The sequence below is a fragment of the Thunnus maccoyii genome, chromosome 18, assembly GCF_910596095.1.
Source record: "Thunnus maccoyii chromosome 18, fThuMac1.1, whole genome shotgun sequence".
NCBI classification, from domain to species: domain Eukaryota; kingdom Metazoa; phylum Chordata; class Actinopteri; order Scombriformes; family Scombridae; genus Thunnus; species Thunnus maccoyii.
The window spans coordinates 22471801-22485606 of record NC_056550.1 but is presented as its reverse complement, the minus strand read 5'-3'; the positions used below and the strand labels follow the sequence as shown (position 1 = coordinate 22485606).

Below are 13806 nucleotides of genomic sequence, written 5' to 3'. Positions count from 1 at the left end.
TTACAGTGTCTGTGGTCAGAGGAGTGACGTTTTTGGGAAGACCGATATGAAAAATCAGCTGAGATCTTGCTTGAAATGGTTTTTATTCTGACCTATTACTTTTTGAAACTGTATATATGTGTGTGTGTGTGTGTATTCCCTCTTCTGGCTCACTGAAGTAGGTTTGAGAGATATTCTATAATAGCTCATGTTAAACCCCACTTTGATAAGAAGCACCATTCTCTCAAGAACCAGAGGAAGGTTGCGTTTGTTTAGTAACCTTCTCCGGTTACTTGAAGGGATAAATAAACCCTTTAATTTATGTCGTTGTCTGTGAGCCAGGCGGGAAGGAAGAGAAGACGGGAAGGAAGGATGCTCGTTTATTACTCAAATGAGAATTCTTGGCTGAAACATCGATTTTGATGAGGTCTCTGTGTGTGTGTGTGTGTGTCTCTGTTCTGTTTCTGTATTATTTCTAAAAAAAAAAAAAAAAAAAAAGCACACATATAGGAAAAAAAAAACAAAAAAAAACAAAAGCTTTGGCAACACTGGAATGCCCCTTGCCATGCAAATGGAGCTTATCAAAAAGAAAAAGGGTGGCTGCTCTTAAAGCAACTAACCACAACCGTGTTCACACTGCTGCCAGTCTACTGACCTGCAGGGAGTCAGCAGCTCGGCCTGGACCCCCTTCAGAATCAGCTTTGGAGTGGATGGTGGGGTCAGCTGGCAGGGCTCACAGGTACTGGTGAAATCTTGAGGTGGGTGCTTGGTGCGTAGCCGGTCCTTGTTCGTGCCCGTCCGCATCCCGAGGCAGCCCTGGTGTTTTGACCTGGTTTTGAGTGTTGGGAGAAAGGGGGAAGTCATTGACAGTCATTGGGGGTCTCTTTTCGGACGCCTCAGTCGGGGAGGCCACCACGGTGTGTCTGCGCCAGGCACGTCTCTTCCTCCGCGTCTCGGGCGACAGCGGTTTTCTCAGTCCCACGCTGCGCAGGTCGTCGGCCGAGCCCAGCAGTCGGGCGCGGACCTGCTCCGCCAAAGACCTGCCGCCCGGGCCGGTCGGGGTGAAGGAGGCGGCCTCGCTGGGAGGCAGGGCTGGCTTGGGCCGGGACAGACGAAGACTCTCCTGGCTGCTGCCTGAGGAGGGGTTGGTTCTGGAGGTCTCCCTCCTCGTTCTGGGTGCGTCCTCTGGCCCGGCCCTGTCTCCCTGAGCCGCGGTCTCAGACAGCTCCAACAGGTCCAGGGAGCGAGCCTTGGCCTTCTCCCCCTTCAGCTTCTTCCTGGCCAGAGTGTCACACTGGATCAGCTTGTGGGAGTTGAAGGAAGGCCGCGAGTGCAGTCTGTGAGTAGTGGAGGAGGAGGAGAAGGAGGATGACGAGGGCGTGGTGGATCGCGCCCCTCCTTCACTCCTCTCCGCGGAGTCTGGTGTGTGTGTGAGGGGTGTGGGCGGGGCGAGGAGGTTCGTGGGTGAGAGAACGGGGGGTTTGTAGTGTGTGTAGAGAAAGCTGCGCGGGGCTGCTGGCGGTTGTGTGTTCACAGGTATCGGTGGGTGTTTGTCGGGTCTTTCCTGAGTGAGGGAGCGTGAGGCGAAGCCGCTCTCATTGTCCGTCTCGCTCACCAGCTCGCTGTGCTCGTCATCGGCGTCGTCCCCCCTCCCCTCTGACCCCAGGCTCCGCCCCAACGTGGAGAGGGTGGAGTAACCAGAAACGATAGAGCGTGCATCCTCCGGAGCTCGCCACGGCGGCCCCTTCACCTCCGCCCGCGCCTCTTCCTCTTGCAGCAGCATGGCTGCCTGACTTCCTCCTGCCTCCTCTTCCTCTTTACAGCATGACCGACTGGGAATAACCGCCACCACCTCTTCTTCTACCTCCTCTTTCACTCGGCTTTCTACAACTTCCTCATCTTCCTCCTCCTCTTCCTCTTCTTCTTCTTCATCGTCATCCTCCTCTCCCTCTGCTCGAGGAGCAGTGTCTCCTACAGGTGACTCTGCCTCCTCTTCCTCCTCTGCCCCTAGATGTCCGGCTTTGATTGGCTCGTGCTCTGAGTCGTCGTCGGTGCTGCTGCCCACACGGCGGCCATTATGGCGTTTCCTACGTTTGCGGCCCGTCACAGCTGACATGATGGACAGAGTCAGGAAGTCCTTCGCTGTGAGGTCTTTCTTTGACCCCCATGACCCCTGAAAAAGAAAGAAACCTTACTATTTTGGGTTTTTTTTGACAATATGTGAGTTGTATACTGTGTGAACAACCAGAGCGACCTTGTGCGTAAAGTGTAAAGAGATGTTACCTTTGATTTCGCTGAGTCACTGTTGGTTGAGTCTGGGGAAAAAAAGAGAATAAAGATCAGAGGGTCAGATCCGCTGAAGTTAACAAAAGGCCAGAAAAGAGCAGTGAACAGTCATGGCGGAGGACACAGAGGCAGTTGGTGTGGTCATCACTTTTTTTAAAGGACAAAGCCACAAAAAAAAAAAAAAAAAAAAAAAAAAACACATTGAGCAGAAAACTGCAGCTGCACCACTCTATAGGGACTGAAACTTTAATCATTGATATCACAGTGGTGTTTTCCAGCAGCTGCAAAAGAGAAAAAACCTGCTGTGACATCATAAATTGGATTGTTGCTATAATCTCAACACGCTTCAAAGTTTAAATCCATAGGAAGCAGTGCAGCAGCAGCTGTTTCGTGTCCTCATCCAGATTGAAAACGATAATTAAAAAGACAATTTGCTGAACTAAATGTGTCCTCCTCTGTGCCCTCCGACCTCGACGGACCCCCAGAGCAAAGACACTGATTTACACACTTGAGTATGTGGAGGAGAAACAATGATTGGGAAGCAGGGTGTTGGAGGAAAAACTGCATTAGGAAAAACACAGCACACATCGATGACATCACCAAAAAACACTGATGACATCAATCAGTGAAAGAAGCTTTGGGAGATGTGAAGGCAGAAATAATGTTGAGTGGAGGGTATGGAAAGAAACATTTCCCCCCACAAACACAAACGGACATACACACACACGATGCAGGATAAAGGCTTGTTTTGGTCTTTTACATACAGTAGTGCAGAAATCCAAATCTCTTGAGAAATACAGGGGGTCATCAGAGGGTCGTTGCCTCTTTTCTAGATGGGAGTTGTTTCTGAAATGCCAATGTCATCTGTAAATTTCAAGCCAATTTACTGTATTTTGTGTTCTTCTTACAGATCGTTGGCCCAAACTTTCACGCTTCATCTTTGGATCATGCATACACCCTGCTTAATATTAAAATCAGCACAGTACTTCACCAGTCTTGCACCAAAATCTGTGACCCATCAGTGTTTGGTACCAGGTATCAACCTGGAGGTGTTAGGACTCCACAGACAGAACTACACACTACTCGTGCTGAAATGATTGGTTGATTTAACAATTAATACATCAATAGAGAAGTTTTATAATACTGCAAACTGAGTATCTTTGAGTTTTTGAAGTAATTTGAAGACATCACCAAGTGGCTTAGAAATTGTGATGAGCTTTTTTTTTCTATTATCTGACATTTTATAGACTTAACAATTACTTGATTAATGGGAAAAAAATAATCAACACATTAATTGTAAATAAATATAGTCATTAGTTGCTGTCCTTTACACTAAGTTGCCACCATTTTTAGTAACAGCTATGTGAGCTGTGTAAAAACTTTCATATACAGCTGAAAGTCCTGAGAGGTCAGAAAATCTGATGGGAAGCAAATCAACTGCTCTTTTATGTTCTGCTAGTTCATAAAACACAACTTGTTTAAATAGAGACTTCAGTCTTGTCTGTGCCTATAAATAGTGAATTAAGCTCATCTGAGTTATGCTCAAATATTAAATCTATCTCATGAGTTGGGGAACATTATAGTACTTTTTAATAATTCTGTATGTGAGTGTCACATGAGCACAGCCATTGTTCAAGTGGTGTACAGTTTCCTCTTCCTAGTTCACATTTACTAAGGAAGACTTTACCTTTATTATTAGCTCTGCGCTGACTTGGCAAACAAATTCCCTTTTTTTGAAACAGGCACTGACATGATACAAAGGCCGAGGAGGAAGGGCGAAAGTTCGGGCCGCCGCGGAGAAGCCTCGCACAAAATCTTGACAGAAATTGGCTGTTGATGCAATTTGAGGCACATCAGAAATGACACCACCTAGAGTCACTTAGAGGCTAACGGTTGGGGTTAGGAGCCCGATGATTGGACTACACCGACTGAAATTGCCCGTAGGATGGGTTGAACTGGGAGCTGTCTCTCAGTGACAGACCGTAGTGTCAGATATAGCAGCTTTAACAGGCAGCGAGCATCCAGTCATCCGTTAATTTATTAGTCAGACTGGGACATATGAAGTGACACGTTCTTACAGAGACCTCAGTCTGACACTGAGAGGGAGACGCTGACTTTCGGGGGGGGGGGGGGGGTAATGGAGACCATGGAGACATGAACCATCACCACCACTACCACTCTTTCTCTCTCTCTCTCTCTCACACACACATGCCCATTATTTCACTTTCACAATATGATGTGCTTACTCGATTGCACATGCGCACACACACACACACACACACACACACACACACACGTATTGCCAGGGGAGTTCCCATCCTACCGCAGTGGCTGCTCCACAGGCTCGGCTAAGAGAAGGAAATGCAGAAACGTACAGAGAAAGTGAAAGATGAGCAACGTGGAAGGAAAAAAAAGAGGTCAGCAGAAAGGAGAGAAGTATAGGCACGCTATCAAACACAGAAACACTCCAAGTGCTAACGGATGTAAGATTTCATTTCTTATGCTGCGTTCCAGTTCTTTTGGAAAGTAGGGAATTCTGGCTTTTAAACAGGGACGAACTTCCAAGGAGGTATTTCAGTCAAGCGAGGAACCAAGTTATCTGACGTCATGCCGACATGGCAGCAGACACTGTCGACACTTGAGAGGATTTCTTTAATGTAATCAAAAAGTAAGTCATTTAGTAACATAGAGTAATGTAGATTATAAAACATCTGTCATCGGAACAAGATTAATTCGCCTACTTGTTGAATAAAGTGTCTTTTTCCTGAGACTTAATTAAAAAATGCCTTAGATAAGAGACACTGTATTGATAACAACTGAAGAATTGTTCTATTGTTTTAAGATAAATCTGGTCTGACAGCTGGAGTTTTTCTTCTCAGTTCACTGGAACACACAGATCATAATTTATGACCCACTAGTGGAGAATTTCCTGCTTCCACTTTTGAGCAGAACGCAGCATTAGCTTCGAGTTGCGATTTACAGCTGCCCGAATGCTATTGGTCGGCAGAAAGACAGCAGAGAGAGCGGCGCGCTCACCTGAGGCCTCCCCGAGCAGAGCGGTCCTGCCGATGTTGGACAGCAGGTGGTCGATGTTGGGGGCGGGCTGCACATCCTCCGTGTCCACCGGCGTCTGGACGGACAGACACAGGACGATTCAATTACGCAACAAAAGTCTGTGATTTACAGTCACCGGTCAGTGTATTCACCTCAACGGTTGTTAGTTCACCTACATTTCGGGGAATGAAGTAGGGAACTTCCTATTGAAGAACTCCACTTCATTATTTGGAAAACGGGAGTTATGAAAAACTAGATCATCAAGTTTCTTGCACAGATGCACACAACGTGGAAAGATATGGCTTTTGGATAGACTGTCTGGCACATGTTTGCTGTCTGTGCTGTCCATCACAAAGATTAAACTACAAGGTCAAATGTGGTACAATCAGTGATTTATTGTTCTTATAAAATAGTATAATCACTCCGTTGTTTGATAAAAAAGAAAGATCATAAATGATCAATGAATTGCATAACTGAATGAAAGTCATGACGGAATGATGGCTAAGCTATAAGTGATGTTTACTGAGCACATTAATATTTTTATTAAATCTGCCAAAACGTGTAATTTCATCTTAGGTTCAGCCAGATTCCAGTATTATTTTTACCATTTAGGTGAAATAATTTCATTTGACAGAATAAATCATTAGAATCTAGAAAATTATACAGTTACACAAGAACACCAATAGAGAGCAGCACAGCTTTGCATTTGGTGGTACGGTTTGTTCTTCAACTTAGTTTACTTGTATCTCGAATTTCCCCAGAAGCAGTTCTTTTTTTTTTTTCTTGTTTGAGAAAACATTTACAACATGTAACAACTACTTGTTACAAATTTGCAGAGATGTTATACAAAGTTATTTGACACCACACTTGAAAAGATTCTCTTATCAGAGCTGTGATTTTGTACACCGCACACTGTAGCCTACCTTTCCTTTCAGTCTTCAGAGCTACTGAATATCACTGTTTCTGTTGTACGAGTCCAAATAAATCATTATGCTAGCACAATAAAAATAGGAGACATACCTTTTCATCCTTGTCTGGCTCTTCATTGAAAAACCAGATGTACTAGAAGAAAGACACAGAGAAATAAATATTTAGCATGTAAATCAGAGTGTTACTGATTTGTGTATGTGTGTGCGTGTTTGTATGTGTGTGTGTGTGTGTGTGTGGGACGCCTCTCACATGTTGGATTAGCGTTTCTACTATCTTGTAGCGGTCGGGCATGTGTGTGACCATGTCTTTCATGTTGTCTTCGGACGTCCGAACCAAAGTCGGCCCAAACACCAGAGCCAGGTTACGAGGCTCCATCTACAAACACCAAGTAAAGACAAACAATGACCACCCATGAATCCCGATAACATCACTGTTATTAATGATTGTGACACATGATTTCTTTCACACACATACACACCTTGTTTTTATCTGAGTTATCTGCTACAGTCTTCAGGTGACAAACCAAGAACTTCAGAGTGTGGTAATAATAATCTGGAAGGTCTCGAATCTGTGAAAGACAAGAGTGACAATACTGATAAACTTGTTGTACCTGTAACACACACACACACATGTGTGCACACGTACACATTAGTCACGTAGGTGAATGATCCTGTTCAAATTCTTTCATGATTAAACAAACTCGTACCAGTTTCTTCATAGTCTTTAGTCTGTCTGATGCACTTTCCATCCGATTGGCGTCAATGAAGTCATTGTATTTGTCTGTAAAGATATTCAAATATTAAAATACACGTAAGATAAAGTTTTTATTTAAATACGGTGCGAGGCAGTAAAGTATGTGGCTTGTCGCAACATGTTTGGACTCACCGTTGGTGAAAAGCGGCTCTGGAAGTTTCCGGAAAAAGGATTTGAGTAAGCTGCTGACAACGTTGAGGTCCTGCCATTTCTGTTGACAGCGAAGAACACAGAGATTATGATATTTCAACTTCTGAAGCTGCGCTATTATAGTTTAGTCGGTTGCGTGGTTTATTCTACAAGGTGATTGGTTCGTTCCTCACCTCCTCTGCAGGGTTGATGTCGACTCCCTTGTTGAGCTGGTCCTGAAGCATCGACACCATGGCGTTGTTCCCTGGCACCCGGTAGATCCCGGTGTATTCCAGACCCATCTCCTCCACCAGACCACAGCAGATCTCCACGATCATCGGGATGAACTGAGGCGGCAGATGGAGAGATGACAGACAGAAATATTATAATCAGAAACACAATTATCATGATTAAATCTGTTTCATTTCACTCGGATGGAGATATTGAGGCTGACCTTATTATTAGCACCCGGTTGACATTCCTCCAACCTCACACCGAAAGCTTTAGGCCCGGCTTTCTTTGTCTTCTTCATGATGTTAATTCCCCACGGAGACTTTGGAGGGCTGCTCTCATCTGGGGACAGATCGAACAATACTTAAGACAAACAGCAAAAAAGGGAAACTTTACCTGTGTTATCATCAACATTGGGCCACTGGATTATTACTTATCTCTTTCAATTTGAAAAATAGCCTTGCTATTACTCCCTCTAAATATAAAACTAAAGTTAAATTATCTTAAACTGTGCTACTGTAGTGATCTCCTTAGTAGTCTTGGAGGAAAATGTGCTTTCTCCAGCTAGAAGTCAATCCTGCTACTTTAATTCAGTGCTGTTGGTTTAGTCATAAAGTCAACCTAACTTTTAAAGAAAAGATATGAATCATTTCTCAGCGCTGGAGGTCTGATATAAGAGTAATTCCTAGAATCATTGCTTCTACACTAAAGTTAATTATTAATATTTCTTCTTAATTATGACTCTTGTCCAAGTGCTGACTCCTCCACATGCGGCGCATACTGCCAGTGCTGTTGATTTTTCCTTCACTGACCTTTGCCGTCTGGTTTGGGGGAGCGTGGCGCTCCGGCAGCGTTCTCTGTCTTGGCGAGCAGGAAGGGAGGCTTCATGCGGGGCATCCTGGGAGAGGAGTCGGGCTTACTACCTGTTGGACTGCAGGGGGAGACAGAGAGACACGTTCAGTTCAATCTGTCAGCCATGACAACAGGGACAGTGTAGTGGCACCGGCAGCTTCATTATGTTCAAGTGGAATCTATAATCAGGTGACTCACCTTTGTTTCCTGTAATCATTCAGCTTCTTATTTATGAGTGCCTGTCTGGAAAAGCCGAGCTCCTGCAGCAAACAAAGACACCAGATTCTGTGAGCTTTTCTTTTCTAGTATAAACACATTACAGGTGTTAAAATCTGACAGGTAAAGGTGCGTCCTCTGACCTCGTTGTCCGTCTTGCTGTTCTCCCTGATGACCTTTATCCAGTCCAGCATGTCCTCCCGGTCCTCCGCCTGCAGCAGGTACTCACAGAAGTCCTGGGTGGTCAGCCGCAGGGCGTGCTTGCGCTTGGTCTCACTGTAAGCAATGTCCACCAGGCAGCCCCGGATGCTGATCGGCTGCTCGTCCTCAGCCCCCCCTCCAATGGTGGCCCCTCGAAGCACCGCCTCCCTCTTGTCCTTGTAGAGGAACAGTGAATGGGAGCGAAGCACTGAAAAGACTCGCTTCCATGGACGCATGCCGCTGCCCACCTTCTGTGAAGGAAAGACAAGAAGGGATGTGAGTGTTTGCTTGATTTTTAATACTTTCCTGCCTTCATTTATTCCTTGTCCAGCCTGATCTGCCCACCTTGCCCTTTTCTGTGAGGATTTGCTTGAAGTGCAGCCATCCTTCTCGCCGTACATCGCTGTAAGTGATGTTTCCCAGCTCTGAGGTGGAGTGGCGTTTGGAGCGAACCTCCTCTGCTGTCCCAATGTTGTCCAGAGACTGAAGCACACACAGGAAAATGTTCAGAATTATGATTGATATGATCAATCTGTTAATGGACAGACTATCAAACGTTCTAGTTCTTATTGCCTTAAGACCTGAAAATGAAAAATCATAAAATCCTAGACTTTTTTACCCTGGGCTAAGATATTATGAACAAAGTACTTTATTAATCCCCCAGCGGGGAAACTGTGCCACCATACAAATAGGATAAAAGACAAACAAACAGGTGGCTAGTCGCCAAACTGGGGCTGGCATCTAGATGCACAATTGTGAAAGAAGGATCTTTATATTAACATCCTTAACTCTATGTGACCCTGTGTGCCAAAACCTTTTTTTTGTTTTGGTAAGAGTTTGGTTGTTTTGTCTCTTATGGCCAAAGGGGATTTCCAGTGTTTCCAGAGGCATATTTTGTCATGGTTTGGTTGAGACTTCTCCTCTTGCCACATTACATCATTTTGCAACACATGTACCAGCATTTCAGAAGGCGACCATCTAGCCTCTTTGTTCCTCTTTAAGTCGCCAAATACCGCTTTTAAAAGTCACATAAAAAAATGATCCATGCCTGACGTTTATTCAAGCTGACAACTGGCATTCAATTGAAAATGACTCGCTTAAGCTGCTACATTTGAAGTTTGAAACACATTGATTGCTAAAATGAAAATATCTATTTCAGTCTGATGTGTAGAAAATCACCAGAGGCACAGACCGAGCAGAAAATGTTCACACCTAATGGTTGAAATAAGCAGAAAGATTTTGCTGAGACGTTTAGCTTACAAAATGTTATAAGATTTTTTTTGTTTTCTGCATGTTAATCAAAGAAGCAGAGCTCACCCCATCTGTGAAGAAACTCTTCACTCTCTTTGGTAGCCTCCTGCGGAAAAAAACTGAGGGTTAAATGCGAAAACGGCTACCTGCACATTTAATTTAGTAGATGCCATTTAAATCCAATAACAAGCCATTTTTTTTCTAAGTTCCACAGTACTCACGAGAAGACTCGCCCTTCCTCTCTGAACGTGTTGAGTCCTTCGTCACATGACTTGGAGCGCTCTGTGGTGATGGCTAGAAGATAGGAGGAACGGCGACTGGATTTAATACTGCCTGCTCAGTGAGGAGATGAATGAGTGGAGAGAGAAAAAAGGAGAGAAGAGAGAGAAAGAAAAAATAAAAGAAAACAAAGAGACAGAAAGAGAGAGAGAGAAATACAGAATGTTGATGTAATGCCAATCACCAGAGTCAACGGCGTTGGATTAGAAGACGGGGGACAGTGAGGGAGGAAGCAGGAGGAGGGTTTAGGTGGCGAGTGAATGGCTGATGTGCTTGAGGATGGATTGTGGGGAAGATGAGCTGGAGCGGTGGGTTAGATTAAATTATCTCCGGTTACTTTTCTCACCACTGGCATGCAGGTATAGCCTCTGTAGAAACATACTGCCATGCATTGAGCTATCTGTTTAAAGAAAACTATCATGCATGCAGATTTGCCCATTTTAAACCATAAATCTGAGCACACTAAATTCAAATCTCAGACCAGCGTTTCGGACTTCATGCAGGGCTAAAAAAAGAACAAAATTGAGCTAATTTTCTTTGTGTCAAACATGCAGTCTATAAATCCAGCATGCAAAGGGTAAATACACAAAAAACTGTTAAAAAATCCTCATTTTATCAAGTAATTTATTTCCAGTATTTAATCTTAAAAGTCTTGTTTTGAAGTGAAATAATCTACTAGTGCAGCAGGATTATTTCAACCTGTTTCCAACAAAAATCAACTTTCAAGAAATTAGTGTCTTGTACTGTTTTGTTCATTAGTTTTAAGAAAATAAGACTTTTAGGTAGTTGATGAGGTGTAAATTTTAGCATCTAGAATAGCAGAGGTGCGTACACCTTCTTGCAATTTATAGCCAAGTACAACAAACCAAACAAAGTAAAGAGATTGAGGAGTTTTTAAAAAAAAATATCACGCATGCTTCATGAATCGCTCTCGTCTACTTTGCAGGTAAAAACCACAGATCAGATGCTTTTCGGCTGCATGCAGTGGAGAGGAGGAGGAGGAGGGGAGGGGGAACTCACTGCAGTCGTGTGAGAAGAGCCTAGTGAGGGGGAAGGTGAAGGTGGGGGAGGCGGGGCTGGTGACCACGGCAGGCGCCGAACTCATGCCGCTGGACACCACGGAGGACGCCGGCACATGGCGGGCACGCAAATCAGCGCCGGGGCTGGTCGGCTCATCTGTGGGAGGATGGAAGGGAAAGAGGGGAAAGGGAGAGCAGGAGGAGAAGAGGAGGTGAAAGAGAAAGATGGGATAGAGTAGTAGGTGTTAGAGGAAAATGTCAGGAGGGGAAGAGGGAAAGGATAAAAGAGCAAGGGTTAGATTAAGAGAAGGTGCGGAAGAGGAAAGGTTTTTACGGGTGAAACGGTTAAATACTGTCTCTCGAAACAAAACAAATGCATTCGACCATTTCTTTCACTTTCACCTCATTTTTAAATGTCATTCATTCAGCTGCAAAACCAACACATACGACGATCATACCGTAACATGAGGCATTTCTAGATTCCAGTGAGAGTTACAGAAAAGACACATTTAAGCATCCACCGTCATTTACAAATCCACAGAAGAGGCTAAAGGGGCTAAAACATGTGCAACTCTCTTAGGAGAGCAAAACAATACAAATGCAAACTGACTAAAGAGAAGAAAAGGCAAATAATTTAAAGATAATGCAGTACCTGTGTCTCCTGTTGCCATAGATAGAGCTATTCAGTTGATAACAGTGGGGGGTTTTGCAACAAAGATCTACTGGCTCAAGGTTTCAGTTCTTTATGAAATTTACAGTCATTACGTGTCAGGACACATGCAACGAGAAATATGCCACAATCTTAACAAGTAGACATGTGAATAAAGTGGGTGATTGAACGTAGATATTCAGGGTGATTCTCATGCCATGAATGAAGCTTCAGTGTTGAGGAAGACAAAGGAATAAAACAGTTTGATAGCTCACACACGGTACAAGCCTCAAAGAATTTTTGCTGCAACAAAAGGATATGAAACATACACACACACACACACACACACAGCTCACACTTCCTGACTGACAGAGAGGATTAGAGACCGGGCTGGTATTTGCATAAAGTGAGGAGAAGCTGGATTTTCTGGGTGACATTTTAAACTGTCAGGACTGAATTGCTGCGAGGCTCTGAGGCTCCGGTCTGCTCTGTGTGGGAACAACAGAGGGCAGCACAGCTTCAGACAGCTCTGCAGACTGAAGGGGACTGAGTCTGAGATCCACCCCCACAGACCACCACATTTTGTAAGATTCTTGCTAGGGTTTCTCATTTCATCTCACTCTTGCTCTTCTTTCCTCTATCCTTACTTCTCTGCCTCTGCATCCTCTCCTTCAATAATGCCACATCCTTCACCATCACCCCCCCCCCCCCCCCCCCCACCACCCCTTATTCACCTTCTTTAAATTTTCTTTTTGTCTCTCTTTCTTTTGGCGCTCCTCCATCTCCCACCCCTGTCGTTCTATTCTTCACTCTTGTGCATACTAGAGCCCGACATAAGGCGGAAAACATTCCCAATCTGGGATGAGGAATCTGCCTGTTTACAGCGTGGCCCAGAAATAGCCGGGCTGTGGGTTTAACAAAGGCCGTCATTAAAAAGAGCAGCCATAGAGTGAGCTCTGAGACGGGCCAGCAGAGGGGAGCAACATACTGCCTACGAGCACACTGTTACTCTCTATGTCCGCTGTACTGTATATCATGTATGGAGTTATTAGAGATTAGAGGAGGAAAGAGGTGCAGAAAAAAGAGAGAGCAAAGAAAGAGCTAAAAGAAGAGACTAAAATCACTCAACTGTGGGGATTTTTTATGCTTTTAGAGAAGTTGAAGGATATCATTCCACTTCAAGAGTTTTTAAAATTCCTTCATAACTCATTGGATCACTTACTAAAAAAAAACGCTATTACCAAATGTGTAGAAACCTTAATTTGAAACTGATCAAAAGAGGTCAAGCTTCTCAAATATGAAATGTAGTACAGCTCTGCAAGAACTTTGCCTGAATTATGTAAAACTGACTAAGTAAACAAGACTGAATGAATGACTCTGACGAAGCATTCGATGCCAGCTTTCAGTAATTTACTTGACAGTTTTCTACGCTTGGGGTTACAGACATATTTTCAAGTTGAACAAGTTAAACGGAGACGAAAACAAGGATTTTAGAAAAAGGGAGAGAGAGAGAAAAAAAAAGAGAAGGAATGAGATTAAGACAGAGAAAACAGGAGTCTGGTGCCTGTAAGACAAGACGGAGGGGACGAGAAGCCTTTTTTTTTTTTGAAGAGGGACAGAGGCCAGCACAGAAGGTCTCGGTCCTGGTCTGTTGTGTCCGGGCTCCAGCTTGTAAAGACAGTAATAGACTGAACCCCCACACACACCCACACGGACACACAAACCCCTTCATCTTCCAGAGCAGCACAATAGCAGCATTGAGGGCGGGAGCTGAGTGTATGGGCCCCTACTGTTCCCCACAAGAAGCGCCACAAAAACCTCCTGGTAATTTACAGCTTTAGACTCATGTTGAAAGACTCTAAGTGGGTTCAGAGTGAAAAACTGAATCTGTTGACGTGCATCTTCCTGTTTTATGCACTTTATAAGAGAAACAGAGATATACTAAATACTTTATCACCGTTTGGAGCTGGCGTTAAG

General features: G+C 44.3%; 1 protein-coding gene across 6 annotated transcripts in view; it reads right to left on the bottom strand.

Moving 5' to 3' along the window:
* Positions 1 to 111: 111 nt before the first annotated feature.
* arhgap23a (Rho GTPase activating protein 23a) overlaps positions 112 to 13806 on the bottom strand; it is a 69295-nt gene continuing 55600 nt past the window's right edge. For 4 of the 6 annotated variants that reach the window (XM_042392904.1, XM_042392901.1, XM_042392902.1 and 1 more), the window contains 17 exons: positions 11182 to 11337; positions 10104 to 10215; positions 9949 to 9988; positions 8977 to 9114; positions 8574 to 8882; positions 8413 to 8474; positions 8175 to 8293; positions 7586 to 7704; positions 7326 to 7478; positions 7135 to 7213; positions 6956 to 7029; positions 6728 to 6817; positions 6499 to 6624; positions 6340 to 6381; positions 5302 to 5395; positions 2263 to 2294; positions 112 to 2152 (listed from right to left, as the gene is read on the bottom strand). In XM_042392904.1, coding sequence (XP_042248838.1) covers positions 713 to 2152; positions 2263 to 2294; positions 5302 to 5395; positions 6340 to 6381; positions 6499 to 6624; positions 6728 to 6817; positions 6956 to 7029; positions 7135 to 7213; positions 7326 to 7478; positions 7586 to 7704; positions 8175 to 8293; positions 8413 to 8474; positions 8574 to 8882; positions 8977 to 9114; positions 9949 to 9988; positions 10104 to 10215; positions 11182 to 11337 — 3185 coding nt within the window. In that variant the 3' untranslated portion in view covers positions 112 to 712. The remainder of the gene's footprint in view (positions 2153 to 2262; positions 2295 to 5301; positions 5396 to 6339; positions 6382 to 6498; positions 6625 to 6727; positions 6818 to 6955; positions 7030 to 7134; positions 7214 to 7325; positions 7479 to 7585; positions 7705 to 8174; positions 8294 to 8412; positions 8475 to 8573; positions 8883 to 8976; positions 9115 to 9948; positions 9989 to 10103; positions 10216 to 11181; positions 11338 to 13806) is intronic. The other 2 variants (XM_042392903.1, XM_042392905.1) reach the window with 2 other exon arrangements.